This window comes from Pan troglodytes, chromosome 7, assembly GCF_028858775.2.
Source record: "Pan troglodytes isolate AG18354 chromosome 7, NHGRI_mPanTro3-v2.0_pri, whole genome shotgun sequence".
NCBI lineage: Eukaryota > Metazoa > Chordata > Mammalia > Primates > Hominidae > Pan > Pan troglodytes.
The window spans coordinates 149,083,536-149,111,455 of NC_072405.2; the positions used below are offsets into that span (position 1 = coordinate 149,083,536).

Sequence of the window (27,920 nt, forward strand, 5' to 3'; positions counted from 1 at the left end):
TGCCTTGGCCTCCCAAAGTGCTAGGATTACAGACATGAGCCACAGCACCCGGCCATTTTCTCCTTATTTTCTTAATGAATCCAATTATGCTATTTTTTTTTCCCTGAACACACTTTCTTCTTATACCTTTGAAATACACACAGACAAGTATATCATAAGAAAAAGTACAGATTTATCTGTTAATGACTTTTTATTCCCCTGATTATAATAACTTTTGCTTAGGTTATACACACACATATGTGGGTATATGTGCATGTGTGTGTATATATATGTATATACCTACACGTGTGTTTATATATGTACCCATATGTACCTATATATACATACATATGTGTATCAGTCATTTTAATCAGGGAGAAAAAAGATCATTAACAGAAAACATCTAAAGAAAGGAAATAGCTGAATCCAATCTTTTCCACAAATAATATAGCAGATATGAGATGGCAGTGGAAGGGTAAATGGTGTGTAATTAGAGGACCTGAGTTTGAGGCCAGCCTCTGCTTCTGACCTGTGAGGTGTTGAACAAATCACTGTCCCATTTTGAGTCTCAAATGTTGTACCAGCTAAGTGAAAAGTGTAATACCTGCCTTGCTCGTTTCTGTTATTGTCATGAGAAATAAATTAGATAAGGTGCGTCAATGCCCTTTACATATTAAAAAGGTGAGAAAAAATATAAATATTAAAAGTGACAACTCTTTTCTTTATGAACAAAATTAACTTGCAAACTAAAGTTTTATGTATATGTGTTTAAACTTCAAAGCTTTAGAAATTAAAAGTATAATATCCTTTCTTGAAATGAAAGAGCTTTGCCAATTTGATTTTGTTTTGGGTGCTTTGCCATTAAAACAAATGTGGAAATTCCTCCTCAGAGCAACTCTCAGAGAGCAGGAAGGAGCCCAAATCCGTGACCCAGAATCAGGGTCCCATGCTGTGTTCCACAGAGCATTGCCTGAATTCGGCCGCTTTGCTCTTTGATGCAAGTGCCTCCTTAGAAGGTTAGCAAACAGAGTGGTCCTTGGTTAGACCCTTCCACTAGATTTGTGTAACTTTTGCTTTCTTTATTTTGTTCCTTCTCTTTTGCATTTTTTTCTTAAAGTTCCATGTGATTTCTTTCTGCTTACAAGTGGAATAGGTGGTGAATTGGACATATTAGGCAAAGAAGTGAGGGGGAGTGAAGGAGGAAACAGGGTGTAGACTCTGCTCATCCCTGTGCACCCCCCACATGAGCATGGGGCCAGGTGATTCATAATAACATCCTCCAGCACCTGGCTGTGTGTGGAGAGAGAAAACCTCATTGTCTGGGAAAATGACTCTCTCAAGAGTTGGCTGACAGCGATTATTGTCTTTGTTTCATGAAAATGAGACTCAGAGAGGAAGTGACTTGTCTCATTTCTTCTTCTGTAAAATCGCTCTTGGAATGCAGACACTGTGAGCCATGGATGAAATGACATTAGGGTCTGACACAGTGCCTGGTGTGTGGCTGGCACTCAGAGAATGTTCACTGAATTAAAAAAACAAAAAGGATCACACACATGCAGAAACCCATACTCTATGAGCTGGCGTTCAAAGCCAGTCTTTGCCAGACTAGCATCTGAAAGAACATTTTCACTCCTTACGGGCTGTTGACTCATTCATTCAGCAAATATTTCCTCATTCCCTACTCTGGGCAGGGCTTAGTTGGGTGCCGAGACTGTAGCAGAAACCAAGACTCAGTTCCTTTCTAGGACTTCTCATTGAGCAGGGGAGATAAGACTATTGCACAATTGATCAGCTAACTTCAAATTTAACACATTCTGTACAGAAGTACAAATTGGGAGGAGGGTAGGTAAGGGGAAGGCCTGACTTTGGGGATTCAAGGAAGGCATCTAGAGAGCATAATGGGTGAGCATGCTTTGCAGGATGAGCAGGGCAGGTGTCCCAGGTAGAGGAAGAACATGAACTAAGGCCTCCCAGTGGGAGGAGGATGCCTGGGAGGACCTAGAACAGAGACAGGAGGCAGACAGGGAGGCCTGGAGGATGAGCCAGGAGGCCACAAAGACAGGACAGGGCTGGGTCACACAGGGACCTTCCTCTTCCTGGCCTTTTAGTTTACTAAGAACACTGGAGGCAATTAAATATTAATAGTTTAAAGATGGAAGAGAGGTCGCATAACACAATATTGTCAGAGGCGTGTGAACCAGAGCAACTCCATCTTAAACAGGAGCTGGGTAAAATAAGGCTGAAACTTACTGGGCTGCATTCCCAGATGGTTAAGGCATTCTAAGTCACAGGATGAGGTAGGAGGTCAGCACAAAATACAGGTCATAAAGACCTTGCTGATAAAACAGCTTGCAGTAAAGGAGCCGGCCAAAACCCACCAAAACCAAAATGGCCATGAGAGTGATCTCTGGTCGTCCTCACTGCTACACTCCCATCAGCGCCATGACAGTTTATAAATGCCATGGCAACGTCAGGAAGTTACCCTATATAGTCTAAAAAGGGGAGGCATGAATAATCCACCCCTTGTTTAGCATATCATCAAAAAATAACCATAAAAATGGGCAGTCAGCAGCCCTTGGGGCTGCTCTGTCTCTGGAGTGGCCATTCTTTCATTTTTTTACTTTCTTAATAAACTTGCTTTCACTTTGCACCGTGGACTCGCCCTGAATGCTTTCTTGCATGAGATCCAAGAACCTCTCTTGGGGTCAGGATTGGGTAACAATGTCATTTTTGTCTTCAAAAGATTTGTCTGCCTGTAATAAGAAGAATAGAGCATTCATTTTGGTATCATCTTTAGCCCCTGACTGGAGGCCCAATAAGTGTCAGGAACTGGACAAATCTTTACATCATATCCTATCAATAATGTAGCAAGGCAGGAACGTTCATTTTGGATTGAAAACATGAGAAAATCGAGGCACAAGGGCATTCAGTAATGTGTAAAGCCAAGTACCCAGTCAACAGTGATACTCAGTCTCAACTGACCAAAGCCACTCCGAGATTCTGGTGAAGCCACGCCTGCCATGAATGCAGTGTCAGGTCCTTAGTAGGTGCTATGCACTACTAAACCATACCCGTTTGTTATTTCATGAATGGACCGAAAAACACATGTATGAATGAATGATTAATGCCAAATGTGTATGGAGAGATAGGTGTAGAAGGATCAGAGAACCAATGAAGTCAATGATAATAGATTGGCTAAAACACAGGTCGAATTCCCTGGTCCAGTGGTTCAGCTGCTTCATCGCGGGGCAACCTTACAAGGCACTGAGTAGGTTAAAGCCCGGCTTGGTGCCAAGTATGAAACAGGCTGCTGGGCCCCTTTCTTGCCCTTTCCCATGACACCCTGGGCAGGTCTGGAAAGAGAAGTGGCCACTCACTCAGTACTTTGCACCACAGGGAAGGATCCCATCCGTACATAGGAACTCTGAGCTCCATTCTCTCTCTTCCCCAAGATTTCCTTCACACTGAACAAATCCATCAGGTCAAAACCTGTACAAAGAGAAGAGCTGGGAGTGAGTTTGGAGAAGGAAGAGTATAAGAGACAAAGGAAAATCACATCCGCTGTCTGCAAAGGCAGCCTGCCCATCCTGCCCCAGGAGAACAGATCGGGAGGGAATTGTTCAAATACATATTCAGGGAGAAAACACAAGCACCCGAGTAATGAGACGTATAGCCTTGGCTTCAACTCCAGGAAAAAGGTGCAGAACACAGACAACTGGCTTTCTCAAGAAAATGTGTGTGCATGTGGTTAAGCGTGAGACAAATGGAGGGTGTCCTGGTTGTGTGAGGGCCGCAGGGTCTTGGTGTCCACGAAACCCAGATGTGTGCTCTTCGCTCTTGCAGGCTGGCTCTGCAGGCAAACGGCCACTCACGGCTTTCCTTCCTGCAGCCGTATTTTTGCCTTGCATCTGGACTTTACATGGGTAACAGTTTGGCAGCTTTTAAGTTTCATGATTTTTAAAGAGGGAAACATCAGAGAGGAATAAACTGTCTTCATGATACTGCATTATTTGAAATGATTTTGTTTTGTTTTGCTTTGTTTTTCCTTAGTTCAGTTTAATTTCCCTCTAAGAGAGGACCTTATACGCATTGTCAATGTAAAGTAACAGAAAAATCAGGGGCTTTGGACTTGGGTGAGGGTCAAGGGTAAGGACGGGGGTTTGATCCTGAGCGGCCATGGGTATGTGACACTGGGCAAGCTACATGACCCACAGGAGTCTCGGGTACTTCACTTGGAAGGACAGCAATGATGCCTACTGGGTAGGGCTCTGCGATAATTGTGTAAGACCCTAAATATGCGTCACTCGGCATATGGTGAGAAATTCACAGAGTGGGTTTCTTTTTACAAGTGATTCCCCACAACCACCAGCACACGCTGTCCACATTCCCCCACAATGGGATGCTTTCTGCAGACCAGGTTCTCAGAGGGGCCTGAGGACAACACTCGTTCTGGAGGCTAACAGTGTGACTCAACACCCGCCTGAAACTGTCTCTCTCAGACACTGGGGAAAGCTCTCAGCAGGTTACAGGGAAGCCGGCTGAAGGCAGGCACCAGGCTGAACTCACCTGTGCCCCCCCAGGGATAATATACTTCTCGGTATTCACACCTAACCCATGAGATTTTAGGAAGAGTTCCTCATTGTTTCCAATATTCTAAGGTACTACTGAAAAAAGAGAAAAAGAAAAAAAAACAAACAGGAAATGGACTTGTAGGACTAACATAATGATTAAAGCCTCTTAGCCTCTTTCACCACTAAATTCTGCCCAAAGAGATTATTTATTCATTCATGCTTTTGAGAGCCAGGGCCATGCCAAGCATTGTGTAAGAAATGTCAGGGAGGGAAGCAGGTAGTCCTGACGTAAAGTTTGAGTGTTAGAACCGGACAGATCTGGGTGGTGATCCTAATCACTATGTCTTTGCTGGGTGACCTTAGGCAGGTTGCCTGACATCTCTGAGCACTGGCTTTTTTCATCTGTAAAAAGGGGATTATTTTCGAATGTACATCGTTGCTATGAGACTTAAATGATACAAAGTTCTTCATACAGTACCTGACATACAGTAAATCACCAACAAAGCACTTTTTATATTTACTGTTTTCTCATCACAATTACAGCATCCTCTAATGCTAAATTCTGTCCATAGATGTCATGTATTTATTCAGTAGATGTTTTTGAGAGCTTCCAATATGCCAAGCCCTGTGAGCTCCAGGGTTGGAGCAGGCACCAACACAAAATCCTGGCTCCAGGAGAACTGGAACTTGTGGGGACCCCAGAAATAAGGAAATGCACAGTGCAAGTGTGCAATACAATTCCAGGCATGAAGAGTCAGCGAGCAGGGGCGGCACTGGAGAGGAACAGAGCTGGGGTGACAGGGAAGGCGCTCCGGGAGGAAGCTACCAGGTAGAGGCCTGCTCTGGCCTGCGATGGTCTGGGAAGGGGGTTCTGAGCAGGGCAAGGTTGCTCTGGGATTGAAACCCTGCACCTTTTGGATTGGACCGTTCCCTGCCCTTTGCCATCCTGAGGTTGTCAAGTTCTCGGAAAATGACTAAGAGCTGCCATTATGTCATTTTTAAATAGCATTTCACACACCGGCTATTTAATGGAATTCATGATATAATTGTTAAATGATATTGGGTCCTTAAGATGGGAACAGTATTCAGAAGCTTCATTATAGATGGAAAAAGCACCCCTCCAAACCGTGCTTGTTTACACACACTAGTGTGAGTGATTCAGCATCTCTGGAGACGGTTGGTTTGTGGGAGGGAACAGGCACCCACAGTCCCACAACTGAGGTCCCCTGTGGTGCATGGGTCGATCCAGCTGAGAGGCTGCCACTAGGCACAGGCTGAGTGAGGCCAGCTTTCCTGACCCGCCAGCTGCTTGAAGACAGGGCCCAGCTTGCTGAGTTCGCCACCCTATCCCCATCGGGACCTGCAGGGCTGGCCCACAGTGCAGATTTGTCAAACTGAACATAGGGCCTCACTCTGAGCTGTAACGCAGCCTTGGTCCCTGGTAGAGACTGTGTGGGGGAGAGAAGACCCAGCACGTGGACCAGATACCCAGATACTCCTGAGTGAAGTCCTACAAATGAGCTGTGTGGCCTTGAGCACGAGCCTCAACCTCTCTGGGCTTGTTTCCTGTGCAGTTTTGTAAAATTGGGATAATAATAACAGAGTATAGTAGACAAGTAAGGGCTATGATAACAATTTACATGCAAATCCCTGTTCCCACACTTTCTCTCCCTGCCAGCTCTCAGGTAATTTACTCAACCTCTCTGGACCTCATGTCTTCATCCACCAAATGGGACATTAAGAATAACCAGTCAGCCAAGCACAATGGTTCACGCCTGTAATCCCAGCACTTTGGAAGGCCAAGGTAGGTGGATCACTTGAGGTCAGGAGGTCAAGACCAGCCTGGCCAACATGGTGAGACCCTGTCTTTACTAAAAATATAAAAATTAGCCAGGGGTGGTGGTGGGTTCCTATAATCTCAGCTACTTGGGAGGCTGAGGCAGGAGAATTGCTTGGACTCAGAAGGCAGAGGTTGCAGTGAGCCTAGATCGCACCACAGCACTCCAGCCTGGGTGACACAGAGAGACTCTGTTGCAAAGAAAAAGAAGAAAAGAAAAGGAAAGGAAAGGGAAAGGGAAAAGGAAAAGGAAAAGACCAGTCATCAGGCCTGGACAGGACAATGGCCCTGCACAGTGTTTGCCTGTCTGCCAGTGGCAATACATTCTGACTCTACTATTAGACATTCACGTCTTGGAAAATCACTTTGAGTTTTAAATGAGAAAATGTAGGAACATGCCTGAAACACAATAGTTGCTCACTAAATGCTGGATGCTCTAATGGGTCCCTCACCCTGAATGAGAACATGATCACTCCTCTAAACCCTCACAAACTCTAGATAAACATGCGGCATGGACAGGTGGGTGGGTCTCCCTGACACCAACATCCTGTGATCCTGGCTGAGTCATTTTCTTTCTATCAGTCTTATCTGTAAACTGGGAGAATGGGTACAATTTGATCATCTTTTGTGTTTTTAGCACCAAAAACTGTTGATCATATTTCCCCCAATTCTTGCCATGGCTGGGAAGAGTCCCAGTCAAACTGCATTTTTTACATAACAGTTAATTTGAATGTGCAATTGTACGCAGTGAAGAATCCCTCCGTTCAGTATGCCGGGAGACGGGAGTTAATAGAACAGCCGCCGTTCCTACTCAAAGCCATGGGGTTAATCCCAGGTAAAGGTACGATGCACACGGGGCATCTATGATGTTTAACGCAGCCCAAGGCACTCTGCTCCCACACAGAGTTCCAGCTGGGACAGTGAGGAAGTTATCCGGTTTTGTGGAGCCTGTTTCCGTAACTGGAAAAATGGAGAGAATGATTTATTGCAGGGGTGTCATGAGACCTAAGTGTGATGATGGGATTAAACACCTGGGGGGAAGCCAGCACCCAGGAGTTACTCGGTCAACCCCACTGTCCCCGCCTGGGGACCACAGTGGGAACCTGTTGACCCAAGTGAAGCTTGGTCCCCTGGCAATCGCTCTGCCACCACCCCAGAGCCCCACCTCTTTCACTCTGGTTATAAGGACCAGGCCTCCAGAGTGCATGACTGGGAGCAGCCACCACACCTACCGGAGAGGGAGTCCTGGGGAGTCCCCGAGAGATCCCAAGTTGGACGAGGCCAGTCACCCAGACATTGGGAGACATTCACCAAATGCATGCTGCGAGCACTCCCTCTCCCTCATCTCTCCCCTGCACTGCTGTTGACAAAGCCCCCAGCCCACCTGAACAGGACCTCAATGCCCCAGAGGCTGCAGTCTCAGCATCGCCTGGGGACAGAAGCATGGAGAGTCCCCACAGCTCTGGGCTCCCAGGGAGGCCCAGTGAGGAGCAGCTGTTGGAACTGACTGGGCCCCATACAACAAGGGGCCTTTGACAACCCACCGGGCTGCCCCTGTATTGGGGCCCCTGTGTCTGGAAGTGTCCTGGGGCCTGAGGAGCCCCAGCAGTGGGAGGGGCTGGTGCCTCTGAATGGGGGAGCTTGGCCATGAAGACCTGGAGGGCCCTGCGGTTCCAGGGTTCCATGAAACTGGTGCCTAAAGTGTACAGTCTGCTTAGGATTAGATGTTGTCCCAGAGAAAGGCAGAATAGGTGAGAACAGGTTTTGAGACCAGCCCATTCTAGGTTCAAAACCTGGCCCAGCCCTGGCCAGAGGTGGGACGTGTCCTGGTGGCCTCCTCCTCAGTGATGCAGGGGTGAGGACGTGCCTTGCAGGGTTGTCACCTTGAGGAGGGGCACAGACAGCACCTGGGAGTTCTTGAGGTGGGAGCTGGGGGAGGGGGTCGCTGCTGAAGAAAAGCAGCAGCCAGTGTAATTGAGGCAGCGGAAGCAGTGGCGTGGAGGGAAAGAGAGCACCGCAGCCAGCCACACCTGGGTTCCTGTCCCTGTTCTCAGACTCAGCAGTTCCACGGCTTCGGGGCAATTTCTCAGCCCCTTAAGCCCCCATTTGTCATCTGTGCAAAGGGGATAGTCAGCTGCTTCTCAGGGCCACCTGAGGAATCTCACAGAGGTGGGGTCCCTGGAGGCTCATGGGGAGTGAGGGCTCTTACTCAGAGGAGGCTCACAGGTGGCCTCAGCAGCCCCTCACACACTCACTGAGGGATGAGGGGGAGTGAGGAGAGCCTAAGAGCTGGTCCAGAATCTGGGCGGACACGTGCCTACCCTGGGAAAAGTCAGGGCCGGGAACTGCAAAGTGGGCCGATCCTCTACTTCACAGCACCATCAAACACCACTAAAAATGGACACCTTCATCTGCTTTTCCCCTCAGCAGTCATATTGGAGAGAATATATGAAATAGACTTGTTTTCAAAAAGCAAGCCTATGCTCTACTTTCTGGTTCCACTTTTATTGGTTTCAGTGAACAAAAACAAAGAGTTGAATACAACAAAACTTGGAACAACAAGGAATTAACTAGGTGGCAGCAAAGGGCACCAAAAAAAAAAAAAAAAAAAAAAAAGATAAATTGCCCAAAATAAATAAGGGCTGGGAAGGAGAATAAAAAATGTTCCCGAGGAAAGCAGGCTGTGATGCAAGGCACTGTGAGATAAAAAAAGCAATTGTTTTATGCAAAAAATAGAGGGAGCACCTCGCTGAAGCCAGGGAAGCCACTGGACCACGTGGTGTCAGAAGACCTTAGTGATGGCCCAGGTCACTGGCTGCACCTGCTGTGCCAGGTACCTACTGTGTGCTCCTCACCTCATCCAGCAAAGGTCGACCTGGATGGAACATTGCTGCTGCCCTCCCCCACCCCCTTAGCTGCCTTAGTTCCTCTTGGAGTTTCCATGGGTCTGGGCAAGATGCAGGCAGCTTATGTTTATGGGGCTGCCTCCTCCAGTAGATGGAGAGCTCTTTGAGGAAAGGGATGATTTGATCTGTTTCTCCATCCTTAAAATGCCTGCTGCTTTTGCTGTTCCTATTCAAGCATTTGAGGGTCATTTGTGGAAGGAGAGAAGAAGAGAATGAAGGAATTCATGACCCACTATAAAGGGCCTCCTATGTGTTAGATGCTGCGTGGGCTGCTCAGGTTGCCATCATGAACAAGCGTCTGGGCTACTGTGGGATGTCAGGACCCATGGCGAGGGTACACTGGCTGGGAATAGGGTGGGCTGGTGCCGGTCAGGCTGGGCTTTTGTCGGCTCCATCGGGGAGTTTGGGTTTCTTTCTTCAGGCAATGAGGAGCCACAGAGGGCTTTAAAGTGAGGGAGAAATACCATCTGGTTTCTATTTTCCAAGGTCATTCTGGCAGCAGGGCATGGAGGGGCAAGACCAGCCAGGAGTAGGTAAAGGTACAATGCACACTGGCATTTGCAATGTTTAACGCAGCCCAAGGCACTCTGCTCCCACACAGAGTTCCAGCTGGGAACTGGAGGGCAGAGATGAGGTGAGTGAGATGAGGGCAGGTGAGGAGGGAGGGATGGAAGAAGCAGTTGAATTGGAGGGCGGTTTAGAAGGTACCATGGGCAGGACTTGGTGATTATCTGGATGGGGGGCCCAAGTGGGAAGAGAGAGACATCCAGGATGTCTGTGGCCAAATTTGAGACCTGCACGTGTCTAACATATGCTTTAAGCATTAAGTAGCTAAACTTCTAGAAAAGTTGCCTAACACTTTTATTGGCTAGAATTTGTAGAACATTTGGTTTTTAGAGCTGAGAGGGACTCTTGAAGACATTCTGTAGGATCCACTGTTATATAGGTGAGGAAACTGAGGCTCAGAGAAGTCAAAAGATTGACCCAAGGTTGGCTGGCTGGTGAGCAGCAGGGCCATCTAAGACCTATGCCTCCAATCTCCTGTGTCTATTCTCATCCTCGTGCTCACAGACCCAGCCCAGATATGCCCTAAAAATAGCCAGAGTCATTTATGGGAAAGCCTGGAGGTGAGGCTTTTGGGGACTGCATTTTTTCCAGAATACAGAAGCTGTCCCTATTACCCAATGGCATTTAAATTGGCAAATTTGAGGCTCCATCTCTCCACAACTCCCTCTTCAGCCTGAACATGGCTGGAGCGGTTTTTCGGGGTTGGTTATAATTAGAGGAGACGGTAGATAAAGCACAGGTTTATCTACCTGTGCATTCAGAACTGCACAAACAGTATTTGCTCTTCAGACTGAAGGATGCCCAGCTGACATTGTGATTTCTTTTCCAGGGAGACTCCAAAGAGGGAGGGGAGGCTTCAGGACTCCTCTGGCTGTGGACTGACACAGGAGGGCCCATAATAGAGGGTCCCAGTCACCAAACAGACTCTTTGAAAGGATCCTCCACGTATGTCGTAGACTAAGAAATCTGTTCAAAGTCCTGCATTTTCATGTGTGAGTACACACACACACACACACACACGCTCCTGAATCTTCCCAGCAAAAATCAGTTATTATTATTATTGTTAAGAAAAGGTCTTGCTCTGTCACCCAGGCTGGAGTGCAGTGGCGTGATCTCAGCTCACTGCAACCTCTTCCTCCTGGGCTTAAGTGAACCACCCACCTCAGCTTTGGCTAATCTTTTCAGGGGTATTTTTTTGGTAGAGATGGGGCACGCACCACCATAGTTGGCTGATTTTTGTGTGTGTATTTTTTGTAGAGATGGGGTTTCACTATGTTGCCCAGGCTGGTCTTGAACTCCTGAGCTTAAGCAATTCACCTGCCTTGGCTTCCCAAAGCTCTAGTATTACAGGCGTGAGCCACTGCACCCAGCCAGAATTATTCTTAAGTAGAAAATAATTGCTATTCTTCAGCCTACAGAATGACAAAAAAAGCTTTAAATTCATTCTGAGTTACAGATGATGCAGGCAGATTTGTTTGTTCATTTGTCTGTCTGCCTTCCTTCCTTCCACCCTTCTCTCTCCCTCCTTTCCTTTCTTCCTTCTTCCATCCATCATTTTGTCCATCCCTCCATCCAGCCTCCCATCCAACCGTTCATGTTTTCATCCTTTGATTAATGTTTCTTATTTTCACTAATTCATTCATATATCCATCCATTCATTCCACAAACATTTGTCACATTCCTTCTAAGTGTCAGGTACTGTCCTCTACTCTTAAGACACAAAGAATAAAGCCCAAGTATAAACAAGTCCTGCTCTCAAACAGCTCATATGCTTGCTGGGGAGGTAGACAGGGACGCAAATAATTATAATGCCTTCAGACTGGAGTTCTCAGAATAGAATAAAATGCTAAAAGAGCTAAAAGAGCCCTGTGGGGCTTCAAGCAGTTTCCTGGAGGTGACTGTTGAGTTGGGCTTTGGGGGATGAATAGGAGTTCACTGTGAGAATAAGTTGGGGATGGACACACCACACAGAGGTAATACCATCAGCTAAGGGGAGTACTGCATCTTTGGGGGCTAGTAAGCATTCCAATAGATTCATGAGTAAGCTAGGACAGAAGAGTCAGAACCTCTCCTGCAGAGTAGGAAGCATGGACTAGATTCTAGGAGCCAAGGAATCCAGGTTTTAGAAAGACAGCCCTTGACGAAGAGGAGGGAAGAGGGCAGTGCTGGAGGTTGACATGCTGATTAGAGATGCTACAAAACTCCAAAGGAAAGACAATAGTGGTCTGGATGGGCCTGGGGGCAGCAAAGGAAGTGCAATTTTCTTTCAACTCTTCCAGCCACCAAGTAGATGCAATGACAGCAAAAGTGCTATGTCTTGGAGTGGCCAGTCCATGGGGAAGAGCTCTGAATATTGCAACGCAGCCTATTTTTCCCTTCCTATGGCAGGAAAAGAGAGTAACTTTTGATGGTTTGGGTAAGTTTGCCTGATTTTTAAGACAAATACGGCTTTCAGTTCGTCACTCTGTTGAATCAGTTACCTAGAAATACATATTGTACAGTCCAAGCTCCAAGGCTGGCCACTTGATGTGGCAAAACAGTGGCAAATGTGGGCTTTGCTGAATGGTGGTCTGAATGCAAATCCTGATTCCGCCACAAACTCAGGCAAGTGGCTCAATCTCTCTGTGCCTCAGTTTTTCCAACTGTAAAATGTGCAACAGTGTGTCCCATATAACATATAGAGGAGTGCATCTCATATGCTGTGAGGGTAAATGAGGAAATGCGTGCAAACCCTTTGGCACACAGTAAATGCTCAGGAGGCATTCATTATTACTATGACTTTTATTAACCACACTGTTGTCATAACGATTCCCTTCTATGGTTATGTGTGTTAGATAATGAATTACTTGGGTGATACTGCTATGAAGGACTCACGGCTCCCAAAGCCACAGGTATATAATGCAATAAGGTAAGAATTTGCTTTGAAGACGAATATCAATGGGAGGGGTCTCAGGGAAAAGTGGCACAGACACATTCACACTCCAGTGGATAGAAAATAGATTATCCGAGAGCCAGAGCCTTGCTGGGGATTACCAAGGCAAAAAGTGGGAATGTTGAAGTGAAACTGACCAGAAGGTTTACACCTTGGCAAAGTATTACATTGGTGCAAAAGTAATTATGGGTTTGCCATTAAAGTTTTGCACAATTATTTTTGCAGCAGCCCAATAGCTCAGATACAAATATACTTATTTCAAGGAAATTAGGTTAACAAAGTGAAGAAGATGAAAGTCACCTTTATCTCATGTATTAGACAAATAAACCCTGACAGTGATAGCACCCCACTGGGCACCAGCTACGCAGCAGGTGCCCCACCTCGAGAATATCACTTTGTTTGGTTTCCTCTGAAAGTGCCAGTAGTTTATTGGAGAGGTGCTTGAGCAGGGAGTAGAGGCAGGATTCAGGGAAAGAAAGCGGCTGATAGAGTATGGCATGAGGCCAGTTACCCTGGTGGATGACTGCCCCTAGGAAACTCTGGGAAACGGGGTCAAACGTGGACTTCAGAATAATCCCACATAAGGAGCAGTAGAGCCGGGTGCTTCTATACCAAGGGTCACTGGTTAAGAGCTGCTCCTGGGGGGTGTTCACTCCCTGGCACCTTTCTCCCACTGTGCACATAGGCAGAGCAGCCTTCCACCATTCCAGAAAAATCCCCCAGGCACAAGATACAGATGCTGGCATCTTTAAGACAGCAGAGCACGGTGACATGGCAAGGTCCCTGGGATGCAAGCAGGGTCCCAGCAGTACCTTCCAAACACTTCGTCCTGACCTCACATGGCTCCCTGCTAGGATGGGGACACATAAGTGCTTAGAATTGGACCCAAGATGATGCAGGAGGGAGAGGAGAGACACCAAACCCAGGGGCATTGGCAAGAAGAGCAGGGCTGCTGTTCTGCAGTGGCTTCCTGGTTGGGAGTTGGGAGAGAAGAAAACTTCTTTGCCATATGTATTTAAAGTGCTGAGCAGGGTGCCCGGCCACAGGGAGGACTGGATCCATGTTCGGGTAATTGGGATGGTGGGGAGCCACCTCGGCCATACCCCGCACCCTCACAGCCTTCTATTCTGTCATATGCCTGACAGCCTTTGGTGAGACTCTGCGGCATTTCTTTCTGCTGCTGGGTCTGCAGTCACGTGTCTCTTTGTTCTCTCACCCATTGATTCACTCATATATTTATAACTCTGATTCACTCTCGCTTTCACTCCAAAACACATTTATTTATTCAGTCGTTTGCTCACTTTGCCAATCATTTGCTTACTCATTCACCAGCTTCTTTACAAACTCATTCATTCTCATGCATTATTGAGTGACTCCTATAGAATATCCACAGCCTGCCAAATGGAAAATGTGAATGTATGTTCTTTCCTGTTGGATGGTTCTTTGATGAGAGCTGCCACCTGCACGATTCAAACCACTTTATCAGGACTCTGGTGAAATATGGGAACAAGAACAGGGTCAGTGAGGCCACCCCTGAATTGACTAGGGTCATGCTCAGGCTCAGCAAATCATACACCAAAGCAAGCACACGTGGTTATTGTTTTTCCCTTACCTGTGATTTCCTTGGTTCCTCCATTGGTGTGCTTAAAGCGATCTCCTTCTACACGAACGCTAGGACAGAGCACATCTGAGGAAAGCAAGAGGAAACAGAGACTGATGAGAAAATGTGACCCATCGTCACCCTGTGAAATATGACAGCACACGAGACCCCACCCTGCCTTGCAGCATGTGAGGTGTTCAATGCCTGGAGAAGATGCAGAGGCAGCTGGCATCTCCGCACTCACTCATGTTTTCATTTTCCTGTGTATTTGTTAAGCATCAACTCTGCAAATACTGTGTTCTGTACTGGGGTGAAATATGAACAAGGCTTTCTCCCTGTCTATGATGAATTCACAGCCTTGTCCGAGGGAGCCAGACATGGACATCAATATTATCAACATAGCGGAATAAGTTGTAGATACATGTGCCTGCTGCTGGGGGGTTCAGGACACAGATACAATACCTAATCTAACGCAGGAGGACAGAGAAGCTTTCCTGGAAAGATTCTTTTTGAAAGAACTGTAAGATTTAGCCTGACAGACAAAAGACCAAAAGGTGATACAGGCAGAGGGAACCTCATTTAGGAAAGCATGCACATGTCCGGGTGCGGTGGCTCACGCCTGTAATCCCAGCACTTTGGGAGGCCGAGGCGGGCGGATCACGAGGTCAGGAGATCGAGACCATCCTGGCTAACACGGTGAAACCCCATCTCTACTAAAAATACAAAAAATTAGCCGAGCGTGGTGGCGGGTGCCTGTAGTCCCAGCTACTCGGGAGGCCGAGGCAGGAGAATGGTGTGAATCCAGGAGGCGGAGCTTGCAGTGAGCCGAGATCACGTCGCTGCACTCCAGCCAGGGTGACAGGGCGAGACTCCATCTCAAAAAAAAAAAAAAGGAAAGCATGCACACATACATGAAACCTCCAAGTCAGTAGGATGTCAATGAAATGGAAATTGTGTGCAGGGACGGACCAGAAAGATGTTCCATAAGTCATCTGATGGAGCTTCAGGTACAATTACATAAACAGGCAAATTCCAAATAAGTAAAACTCAGTTATACAAAAGCAATTGAGTAAGTCATACAATAAAAAATTATTATACAATATTACATAAATATGTTAAAGTCTTCATGAATCCTCACTTTAAAAAAGTTGGAAGAAGGGCAGGTGTGGTGGCTCATGCCTGTACTTTGGGAGGCCAAGACGGGGGGGATCACCTGAGGTCAGGAGTTTGAGACCAGCCTGGCCAAGATGGTGAAACCCCAGCTCTACTAATAATACAAAAATGAGCCGGGCATGGTGGTGCACACTGGTAACCCCAGCTACTCAGGAGGCTGAGGCAGGAGAATCGCTTGAACCTGGGAGGCGGAGGCGGAGGCTGCAGTGAGCTGAGATCACGCCACTGCATGACAGCCTGGGTGACAGAATGAGACTCCACCTCAAAAATAAATAAATAAATAATAAAAAGTTGGAAGAAAAATGAACTCTTTCAGTCCCTCTAACAATTTCAGAAAAAGCATTAACTTTGAATTTTAATGTGCTGAGTCCATGCTGACTACACTCCTGCCTGCCCTCTGTGGCTTAGAGAAGTCTCTTAATCTGTGTGTCTTAGCGTGGGCACCTGTGGCATGGGAGATATTAATATGCACACATTTGTCACAGGGCTGCTTTGAGGATTGGGCAAGATTATGCCCATAACAGCACTGAAAGGCTGTAAGGAGGTTCTGTATTCTCATAAATTTAGCACCCAAAGCACCTCACTTATCTCCCTGAAGACCCAGCCCTGCCCGTGAAGCAATTTGGTTATCACACATTATTATTATAATCACACATTATTAGGCAGCTCCGCCACCCCATTAGTTCCATATACAATGGCCTCTTCTCATATTTGAGGGTATAAGTGTCTCAGTGCAGGGAACAAATGAGATCTTTCCTGATTTGGAAGGAGGTATTTTTAATGTTTATCCTCAAAGGCACCACCAGGTCTGACAAGCATCATGGAAGGGGTTATTTTGGAAACAGTACCAAGCTGTCTGTCTAGCACTACATACAGGAATGGGTACAGGCACAGCACAATATTTAGACAGCTCTACCCAGGACAGCAGCAGCTGTGGGGTGACGATCAATTGCTTTAAGTTTGGCAGCCTGCCAGAGAGACAGGCTGGGAATTGCGTGTCATTTTAATGAGTTTAAAATTTAAGACGAGTTGACTCAGAAGGTTCTATTTATCTTTGATGATGAGCAAATCTCTGGAGGCTGGCGGCTGGAGCTCAGAGTAGGCTGCTCCATTGAGTCACATCTCTGCAAATTTCCCAAGGGGAGGACCACGAACACAGAAATGATGGAGATTCTACTCAAAGACAGAACTTGCTCAAATTGCTTTAAGAAATCTTTCTCAAAACAACCTGCAAATTCCCTCTGGGGCCATCACTAAGCCTCACACATTCACCAGGCTCGAGGGGCAGTTTATAGTTGAGTTGGTTAAGTCAGAACAAATGGCTTCCAAAATAGCCCTCCAGCCAGCCTTCCTGGGGATGGTGGGGTCCTCGGGGTTCACCTGCTTGGCAAGGAGGTAGGGTTAGCATCCATGGCTCCTCTTAGCCTATAATTGGAAGCCATTCTGCATTTCCTTTTGGCCAAGATATCCCCATATCTTGGAGAATGATCTGTTTATTTCTGCATTCGCTCATCTATTCAAACTCAATTCTTTACTGAGCTCCAGATATGTTCCAAGCATTGAGCTAGCTCTAGGGTCACAGAAGTGGATGAGAGAGACATCCTATTCCCTGCCTTCAGGGCATTGCAGGGCTGACTAACAGGAACAGACTCCAAACATGTGAGTGAAAGAAAGGATCAGTGCTACTGGGAGTCATTTTGTCTCCATGCTTCCCAGGGCTCCTCCTCCTGGATCTTAGAGACTGCTCAGCCTTCAACAACCCCAGGGGCTTGTTTCCATTTATCCCAGCCTGGGTAGGGAGCCCTTCGTCAGGTCCCAGTGTCCAAGAGCTGAGGGCACCATACTGAAGTCACTAATGGGCATGTCTGTCTCCCCAGGGAGTGGGAGTCTTCAGACCTGGTTGGACCTCAGCTCACCTCTGTATGGCCACTGTCTTTCTAGCTCCAAACCCATAACAGGCCTTCAGCTGTTGAGCAGAAATGACTTCTGACAACTGAGCTGAGAAGTAAACACTGACTGGTGGAATGGGGAGCCTCCCAGGCATGGGGTTCGTTATGATTTTGATGAGCCACTGAGAGTATTTCATGGGCCCTTGAGCTCCTGCCCTGGAGGTGTGGCAGGCATCATTTGTTATCAGCCCCATATCCATTTCCCACTTCTTTGTTGCTAAATAATGCCACCTTAGTTCAGAAAGACAGAGTTTTCAGCCCATGGAGAAACACTGTAGCTGTTTGGTCTAAGTCAATTATGATTATTCTATTCCCCACCTTTCCAGTCTCACTTGCAGCTAGGGATGGATGTGTGATTCAGGGCTGGCCAAGGAAACAAATAACCAAAGCTTGCTGTGGATAAAGGAAAGGATTGCTTAAAAAGCTTTTGGTTTCCTTGATGTAAGGGAATAGATAAGTGGATGGGGTGGTGAGTTTACTTTCCTTTCTTCTTCCTTTGCATATGAAACATAATGTTTGGGGGACTGTCTAGGAGAATGGAGGAAATATCAAACAAGCAATTCCAATCCTAGGTGGGAGGCATAAGATTAAAAAAAAAAAACTTCTATTTGTTTAAGCCACCATATATGGGTTTTCTTCACTTGCAGTTGAGTGCATTCCAAATTTGCATGCATTTCCTTCCTATGGGCCTCACTGATATGCCAGTGTAACCAGCTGGAAGGTCAGATTCTCTTTCTGGATGTCTAAGGACAATTAATGAGGGTGGTGAGAAGTGATGCATTATTTCCTTGGTAAAGGAAATACAGACTGAGTTACCTTCTCTATCCCAATAAATATGGAATTCTCAGGTAATCCTTCAGGAGCAGCATAAGAAGTAGTTCTAAATTAAGGGCAAGGATAAGTTCATAGGAGTTAAAAATGTGGATTTAATTTGTTCTTGGCTGGTTCACTGGTTGATTTTCCTTTTTGAAAACATGAGAACACAAAAACGAAAATGTCTAATGACAAAGACACTGCTTCCTTAAAGTCCATTTATTGTCTACCCCCTGACAATCATTTCCCTTCACTCTCTAGGTAAGTGGAACATTCTAGACTTCTGAAGAGAAAAAAGGTATCTCTTCACACAGCATGCGTTCCTTCTCACCGGAAGCCTACTGATTGATCAGAGCTGCTGCTCTAAGAGAAAACACCACGAATTTACTGTGGTCTTCCAGGAAAAACACGTCCATTTTTTGGCCTCAGTTTACCAAATGGCAAAAGGGGGGCACCTGTTTGTCCATTAGGGGAGGAAAAGGGCTTGCACAATATGGCGTCTGATGTCCTCGTGCTCTATGTTGACGCAACCATGGTTCTGTCTGCAGAACACACAGCCTTGTCATCCCCTGGCTCTCAGCCAAGAGTTTTTCCAGTAGGGAACGGAGGGTACATGCAATTATTGAGTACCCAGTGTGTGTGTCAATCATCTGGCTTTGGATTTAACTCACAACAACCATCCTATAAGGTAGATTTTCTTCCCATTACACAGACATAAAAACTGAGTCCAAGATGAGAAACTCACCAGACAGGAGAAATGTCTCTGTATTTGAATAAATGCCTACCTAAATCTAGCATCTAGGAAGAGATACGGTGGCCCCATGTTAGATCAGCAGGAGCAGTAGAAACAAGGGAAGGATGCCAGGGCAGCCCTGCCGGATACCAGACAGGAAGCAATCATGGCTCATCCATCACCTCGCAGCAGCCGCTGCTGAGTGCAGCTAACCACAGACAAGATGTATGACATCCAAGTGGAAGAGGCGGAGGAGGGAAGAGCTGAAGCAGACGCCCAGCAGACACAAGGTCCAGTTCCTCCGCTGCTCCGAGGCCAGCCAAGGAATTTTCCACGCATCTCCATTTCAGACAGGCAACAGACACATGCCAGGCACAAGGGCCCAAGGATCATGTTAATAAGGATTACACTGTCATGGCTCCGAAGGACTGAGTGCCCGCATGGCTAGGTCCTGCACTGGGAATGCCATGTGGATTGTTTCTGAGCCTCTTGGCTGCTCTGCTGGAAGGATGTAGTTATCTCCATAAGCAGCAGACACATGTAGGTGGCTTGCTGTGCACCAGACACTGTTCCAAGCATGTTGAATACATTAACACATTTAATTGAATCCTTACCATGGCTTTACGAGGTAGGTGCTATTATTTAGAGAAAGAAAGAAAGGGGGACTAACTTCTTCCTGTAGAAAGAAAGGCATAAAGAAGTTAGTCAACTGCCCAAGGCCACACAGCTTGCAGGTGGCAACGTCAGCATGATGGCTTCAGCACCCAGTTCTTGGCCACTGCATGATGCAGCCTCTCCAAGGGCCAGGTCAACTGCCTCAGGTCACCCAGCCAACAGGGATTCAGGTCTGTGTGTCTCCAAAGCCTGGACCAGCAGATGGCCAGTTTGCTACTTTCTACAGCAGCCCATTTTGCCTTTTAAGAGTCTTGACTTGTAGAAGGGTCTTCCTCACCCTGTACCTATAGGATTCATTGGCTTATGCAACGGGAAGCCAAGGCTCAGAGAGGTTAAGTAATTTACCCAACATCACACAGCTGACAAGTGGCACAGAACTGAGCCCAGGGAGTCAGATGTAGGCATCTGAGCTCTTAACCACTATCCACAATCTCTGCACTGAAAGCCACGTTGGTTGTGATAGAATAATAACCAGCCAATCGCTGTGTGTAATGTCAGCATTACACACAGGCTCTCTTTTAATCCTCCTCATGGTTTGCAGGGCAGATACTATTATCCATATTTTACAGGTGAACAAGTAACTTTCCTAGTAATTGAAAGCGGGAGGAAATTGTTATTAACCACATCTCAGGGCCATGGTGTGCACCCTGTGAGAAGATGAAGACAACTCAGGGTTCAGACATTGGGTTCTTATGCCCAGTTCCACCTCCACCACCTGTTCCAGAACTTTCTGGAGATTCCTGGCTTGCATTTCTCCTCTAGGCCAGAGTGTATCAGTACCAGCTGCCTCCCCAGAAGGCCCAGATCCTCTGGCTGTTCAATCCACATCTCCCAGATCCTTTAGGCAGGAGAGAGGGCATGGTCAGGGTGCCAGGTGTTTTGTGAAAATGTTTATGCAAGTGTTTCACAGGAAGTCTGTGTGACATATGCAGTAGACAAAATATCGCCAGAAAGGAAAATCCCCCTGGACCTGCTGACAGCTGCAAACACTGGCCCAGGAGATCAGGGCCACCTCCCTCCTTCCCTTCCTTGTCCCTAACTCAGAAAGATGCGGCACGAAGAATGAGGGGTGGGGCTCCGGCACAGCTGGGCCCTTCCTGATGGGAGCCAGGGATGCAGTTGTCTTTGTTTGGAGACTGATGAGGCACAAGAAACAGTAACAAGGCAAGGGCCTGCCAGGGCCATCTGTCCTCTCCCAGCCAAGTGTGAGCTGTGCACCAGAGTACAGAGAAGCCAAAAAAGGACAAGACCAGGGGAAAGAACCTCGAGCTCCAAGGTTGATGGGAGGAAGCTCTGGGGTCAGACAGACCTCACCTCTTCCATGTCAGTTGCCCCCTGTGTGTCTGTTTCCAAACTCAAAAACAGGCGAAAGTCCCTCCCCTTTCCATCCACAGTTGTCCTAAAGGTTAAATAGGATGGACAGTGGATGGGAAGTTCTCAGCATGAAACCTGGCATCTAGTAAGTGCTCATTTATTTATCCCTTCATTTACCCAACACATATTTGCCAAGTGCCTGGCACATGTCTCAGTGCAAGGAACAAGTGCAAACACATGAACACACAGGTGAGTGGCTCCTGCCCTCTTGGTGCTCCTGTGCTAGTGGAGGAGGCAGAGAGCAACACAGAACAGCACAGAAGCCAACACAGAGAGGCAAGTCGGCCATGGTGTGCAGGCTGTGCCATGGAGGAAATATGCCTGCAACGTGATGGGGCTTTGGGAGCGGGGACTCTGGACAGATGCTGGATAAGCTGGTCTGGGAAGAGCTCTAAGGTGAGTGACATCTGAGCTGAGAGCTAAGAAGGAGACCAGTCCACCCACGGGAAGAGCAGGGAAAAGCCTAAGCCTGGAGAGGCTTCGCTTATCATGAGGGAGAGGAGGGTCCAAGCCCCACAGCTAGAGTGGCAGGACGAGAGGGACAGGAGAGGAATGGGAAAATGCCATGCATGCCATGGAGAGCCTCGTGGCCCAAGGCCGAGTTTGGAATTCAGAGCAATGGAGAGCTCACTCTGCCAGGTAGCAGCAGGCGCTGCTCATGGTTGTTACTATGTATGGGTGCTACCTCTCCAACAAGGACTTTGGGTGCCAGCCATCGCCCATGACTTCAAATGGCCCAAGGGTTCCTCAGACCTCCTTTCCCTCCCAGGGAATGGCTCAAGAACCAAGCACCAGTAGGTGTCACCAGAGACTGTGTGGAGCTTTCTCTAGGAGAGGATGGGGAGGAGATGGAGGTGCAAGGGGAGCTCAGGGGCAGCAGAGCCCTTGCAGCCTTTTTGTGTGACAGCCAGCAGACCTTCTGAGACCAAACCTTCCTTCATCCCGTGTTTAATGAACACCCAGTATGCACCTGGCACTGAACTGATCCTGGGCATAAAATAATGGCAAAGTGACAAGCTCTCTGTCCTCAGGGATCTGCCATCCAGTGAGAAAGATGGAAATTGATCAAATAAGGCACTGGGGTCTCCAAAATGTGTGTGATGACAGCAGGTGGGGGCAGTAGTGGGGAAGCTCTAAGGCAGGGATGGAAGAGAGGGCAGCATAGCAGGTGGTTGGAGGTGTTGGATGTCTCTACTTGGGGAAGGGGTGATTGGAGGCAACTACATGAAGGCAGGAATTGGGGGAGTGATGCATGGGAGGTCTGGGAAAGGACCTGGAGGTGAGGAAGAGTGGGGACACATGGCTGGAACGGTTCAGCAAAGGGAAGAGCAATGGTGAGATGAGGTAGAAGCGGCCCAGGTTGGGGCTGATGGACCCTGGTAAGATGTGTCACCCTGCAGCAGGGGGAGGGCCCGGCTGTGACAGGGAAAGGGTGGAGGCAAAGGCCAGCCAGGAGGCCACCACAGTGGTCGGAGGGAAGGGATGATGGTGACTTGTTCCTTGTGGTGGGGGGAGAGGAGAGGAGAGGTAGCCAGTCCCTGGATCTATCCTGAAAGACTGGGCAGGATCTGAAGGTAGATTAGATGTGGAGTGTCTAGAAAGTGAATGCTCTGCCCTGTGCAGCTGGAATGTTGGAGCCACAGAACATGAGTCCGATGGTGGACATTTTCCATGTGAGATGTCCTATGGGTGCTCAGCAAGCATCTGGATCTGTAAGCTCAGCTTTCAGATTTCAAGGCTTGGGGCCCAGTTGGGGCTTTCCATTTGGAAGTTGCTGGAGCAGGGATAGTGTTTAAAGCATCGGGAGTGAGTGAGATCATTCAGTGATGAACGAGAGAGAGGAGAGATGTCTGCAAATTAGGCCCTCACAGCCTCCAATTTTGAAATGCGGGGGATGAGGAGTGGCCGGCAAAGGAGACTGAGAAGGGGTGGCCAGTGAGGTGGGAGGAGAACCAGGGAGAGGGAGGTCCGTAGTATATGTGGAGGGAGTGTTTCACGCAGCAGGGAGCAGTCCAAGGCACCAATTCTTAAATGTCAAATGAGAAGGGAAACAGGCTGTGCCCAGTGGCTCAGGCCTATAATCCCAGCATTTTGGGAAGCCAAGGTGGGTGGATCACTTGAGGCCAGGAGTTTGAGATCAGCCTGGCCAACATGGTGAAACCCCATATCTACTACAAAAAAAAAAAGTATATATATATATATATACACCCATACAAAAATTAGCAGCACGTGGTGATGTGTGCCTGTAGTCCCAACTACCCGGGAGCCTGAGGCAGAGAATCACTTGAATCCAGAAGGGAGAGGCTACAGTGAGCGGAGATCACACCACTGCACTCCAGCCTGGGTGACAGAGCAAGACCTGGTCTCAAAAAAGAAGGGGCAGCATTTATAGTGAGGTTTGGCATCCTACAGGTCATTGGTGCCCTGAATGATGGGGCGAGGGCCCCATTGGAGCAGGTTCAGGGAGAATGGCTGAGCAGCAAATGGAGACAACAGGGACAGCAACTATGTCAAACCCATACTCTTCTTCCCCTAACTCCTCGTTTCAGAGATGGTCTGAACCTCTAATACTATCCTCTAATAATGACTCATGAGGGAGCTGTCTTGGGAAGTTTCAGGAAAACACACATACTCCCAATGCCTCCATAACAGGTCTCTCTCTTTTTAAAAACTTTTAAGAAGAGACTCCCTCTTTAATGATTTACAAATTACTTTCACCAAGAAAATTAGCAAGATGCTAATTACTCTACTTCAAAGTTGGGGTGCCATGAGAGAGCACGTGGACTGACTGTTACCTGGTTCACCTCGAAACCAACAAGCTCATTATTCCAAGGAGCTCAACAGTGTTGAAAAATACCTCCAAACATTTGGGATTAAGGCGGTGCTAGTGTAAGAAAGAAAAGAAAAAGGAAAGACGTGTCAGTTACCGAATCCCTAGATTTGGCAAGCACATTCACACACCATGACCTCCAGCAGCCCTTCTGATTTTCTCAGAAGGGAAGACGAACACTTACAAGAGTAAGAGACTGCTCCAAAGTAACAGAACTCATTAATACCCAGAATTCCAGTCCAAGTTTGTCTGACACCCAGTCTCCCATCTTTGCACAACAGTGTGCCCTGCAGAGATGGTCAGGGGAAAGGGTAAACCACAAGACCAGTGTGGGGTAGAATGATCCATCTGTTGAGCAAGGGTGTGGAGACCCTTAAGAACCCCTTAAATGAGCAGGATGTGGTAGCTTGGTAGAGATGGTGGCTGTGACTGTCACATGGCAGATGAGGGACAGGGATGATGGTGCAAGGGTGTCTGGCCACAGGACAGTGTGTGCCAGGACAGAGGGAATATGCCATCGTGACTGTGGGATGCTTGTGTTCTGTTGGGAGGCTATGATCATTAGGCTGATGGCCTCACTAAAGAGCAGAGGAGTGAGGGCACGAACACATCCTGGGTGTCCACCATCTGCTGGGACATGACCACTACACCTGGATCCTAAGTAGGCCACAGGGAACAGAAAGGACAAGAGGACAAGAGCCTCTGCCCTCCTGAAGCCCAGAATTTCAGTGGATTCCATTTAATTCTCTCAACAGCCTTCCTGAAGGATTTTGACATTCCCAGTGACACAAACACACTGAGGCTCAAAGAGGGTGAGTGACCTGCTCCTGGTTACTCTCCTGGGAGGTAGCAGAGGCAGGGCTCAAGGCCAGGTCTGGCTAAGGTGATGGAGCCCTTCCCATTGCACTCCCCTTTGGCCTGCTCAGCACACTGTTTGGGTCTCTGCTCGCTGCTGTGACTGATGATCACCAATGAGAAATGTCACCTTTAGAGCCCCAAGAGGAACAACAATCCCTTTGGCTCTCACACTTGCCTATTTCTATTCCCGTTACAATAAGAGGCCTTCTGCCCCAGGCTTGGCCTCCGAGACCCCATCAGATTCTAATGTCTTTGTCTTCTCATAGAGACAGCTTGATAGAGGTGATGGTGATTGTGGTGGTGGTGATGGTGACGATGATGGTGATGATGGTGACGATGATGGTGATGATGGTGATGTGGAGGAGGTGGTGCTGATGGCGACAGTGGTAGCAATGGTGGTGATGGTGGTGGTGATGGTGATGCTGATGGTGATGGCAGTGGTGATGATGGTGATGATGGAGGAGGTGATGGTGATGGTGGGAGGGGAGGATAGGTCTACTGAGATAGCCAGCAGTCAAGAGACTGGCTCTCCTATCCACTTGCTGTGTGACCTTGCATGGCCTCCAGCATCCTTCTGAGTCTCAGCTTCCTCAATTATAAAATAATGAACTACCTCTCAGAATTTTGATAAGGATGGGATAAAAGAAAATAAAAAATGTCCAGTACAGTGCCTGGCACACAGAAGCTGATGCCCACATGGTGCTTATTATGTGACAACCATCTTTCAATTCACTTTGCATACATATCAATTAACTGAATCCTTCTAACGACCCCATAAAGTGGCAATTCTCATGGCTATTGTTTGTTTGGAATAAATGAGGGAAATAAGGCACAGAGAGGTAAAGCCCCTCATCCAAAGTCACAGGACGGGTAGGTGACAGAGCCAGCATTTGATCCCAAGTGGCAGCAGTGTGGCTCCAGGGGCCCTGCATGCTCCTCGCTGCTGCCTGCTAGGCCGGGGGAGAGCAGGCTCGGCTCCTCATTTGAACATCTCCTCCCCGTTTGAGTGCAGTGGGGCCTCTTGTGCATCGAAGCAGGAGCACCACGGCTTTCAAAGCCAGCCGGGAAACTCCCTGTCCAAAGCAATCCTTCCTTCTATTCACAACCCCTGTGCAGTAGCTCTTTTTGAATCCCCCCAGGAACAAGGAGCTTCCCACCTTCTGAGCAGGCCATGCCCTTGAGTTCTCTGAGCAACGATTGTGCCCGGAAAGGATTTTATGAATCAGCCCAGCTTTACTCATTAGATTAGGGCTCCATGAGCAACACCAATTCCTTTTCTGGAGGAGCCTCCACCCCACACCCAGGCAGAGCTGCTTCAGCAACTTCACCTGTCCCCACCTACGTAGCTTCTGATCTGTTCCCAAGCCACCCACTGTCAAGGGTGTAGGACAGTGGGTCCTTCAATCTGCCCTGGCCCTCCCTGCTGTGGAAGAGGAGGCCTTTGGAGCCATGCACAGCTCAGGCTGACTTTGATTCTTCTTAGAGGGAGACTTTAAACAAAGCAGGGGCAGGATGGAAGGAGCTCAGAGCTGGACAGTAGGGCTGGGGTGGGGGACTTGCAGAAAAAGGGGCCGTGCCTAGAGCTTCAGAGGGGGGCCTGCTCATTAGCAGCTCCAGAAATTACTACAAATGGCAAAGAAATGAGGAGGGCATGGCAATTCTGCACCCGCCAGCTGTGCCTCTCACCCCGAGGCTCCCCTAGAGCAGTCAAGGCATGGGCATTGCTGCACCTGTGTGAGCACTCCCAACAGACTGCATGTCTCTGCATGTGTGTGCAGGGCTGCACTGTTCACTGTATGAAACCATTAGGTACATGGGACCCTGTGTGCATTTGTGTGTGAATGCATTTGGGCGTTTCTGCAGTGGGGGTGCTGGCCTTGGAGGAACAGAGAGAGAGAGAAGCAGTGACAGCAAGAGAAAGAGAGGAGACAGAGAGGGAGAAGCAGTGACAGCAAGAGAAAGAGAAAGAGGGAGACAGAGAGAGCGAGAGAGACACAGAGAGAGAGAGAAGCAGAGAAAGCAAGAGAAAGAGAGACAGAGATAGAGAGACAGCAAGAGAGAGGGACAGAGAGAGAGAGGCAGTGAGAGAGAGAGAGAGAGAGAGAGAGAGAGGAGCAGAGAAAGCAAGAGAAAGAGAAACAGAGACAGAGACACAGCAAGAGAGAGAGACAGGAGAGACAGCAAGAGAGAGGGACAGAGAGAGAGACAGAGGCAGTGAGAGAGACAGAGAGAGGAGGTTTTGTGTGGGCGGCCTGTGGGACACACTCCCAGGATGGCCCAGTTGGTCCCTTCCTGCCAGCGCCTTCTAGGGCATACTGCCAGTGACACATTCCTGACAAGGAAGAGGGCCCCAGCCTGGCAGGCATGGACAGGCCTGCCCTGGGCTCCCAGTGACCTCTCTGGCTGCTCCCCTGCCCTTTTGGTGTGCCTGGGACAAATGGGTGTCCACCTTTCCTGCATGTCCCCATCCCACTCTCCCCCACCCTGTGCCTGCCCCTCTTTCTTTGGGGAAAGGCCGCCTTTGCCCCTCTGATTCTCCCTGCCTGTCCCCTCCTGGCCTTGCTGTCTGCATCCCCATTTCCTCCCCTCTCCTCCAGGCTGGATCTGCCTGCACTCCTGCCTCTGCCCACGCCTGCCCCTACCTCTATCTGCTGACCCCATGCCCACCTCCAGCTTGCCACCTCCCTACTCCTGTCCTGCGTACCTCCTGCCCCGGAGACATTGGGCCCAGGTCCACTACCACTGCTCACACTCAGAGCCCACCCTCACCACAGCTGTGCCCCCACAGGCCCTAGATCTGGGGAGAAGCTTCAGAAGATGGACATGAGGATGGGTCAGTGCCCAGCAGGACTGCAGTGTGGCCCCTCACATGACCACACCCTTCCATGCCCTGGCCAAACACAGCTTCGCCTGGACGTTCACAGCTGAGAGGCCGATCCATGCCCAGGCACCTATGGTCTCCCTATTTCACAGCAAGGCACCTGAGGCTCGGAGGGAATCGGCTGACCCTGGAGCATGGAGCTGCTCCTGACTCTGCCCACCATGTCCAGGACCCTCCTGCTCCTCGAATCTGCCACCCCATCCTGAAAATCTTAGGAGGGGCTGGAGAGGAACAACCAAGAA

The 27,920-nt window shown here is 48.3% G+C and overlaps 1 protein-coding gene across 2 annotated transcripts in view; it reads right to left on the reverse strand.

Annotated features, from left to right (window-relative positions):
- COL22A1 (collagen type XXII alpha 1 chain) overlaps positions 1-27,920 on the reverse strand; it is a 326,455-nt gene that overhangs the window by 240,918 nt on the left and 57,617 nt on the right. For both annotated transcript variants that reach the window (XM_003311931.6, XM_063817403.1), the window contains 2 exons: positions 14,405-14,479; positions 3,357-3,468 (listed from right to left, as the gene is read on the reverse strand). In XM_003311931.6, coding sequence (XP_003311979.3) covers positions 3,357-3,468; positions 14,405-14,479 — 187 coding nt within the window. The remainder of the gene's footprint in view (positions 1-3,356; positions 3,469-14,404; positions 14,480-27,920) is intronic.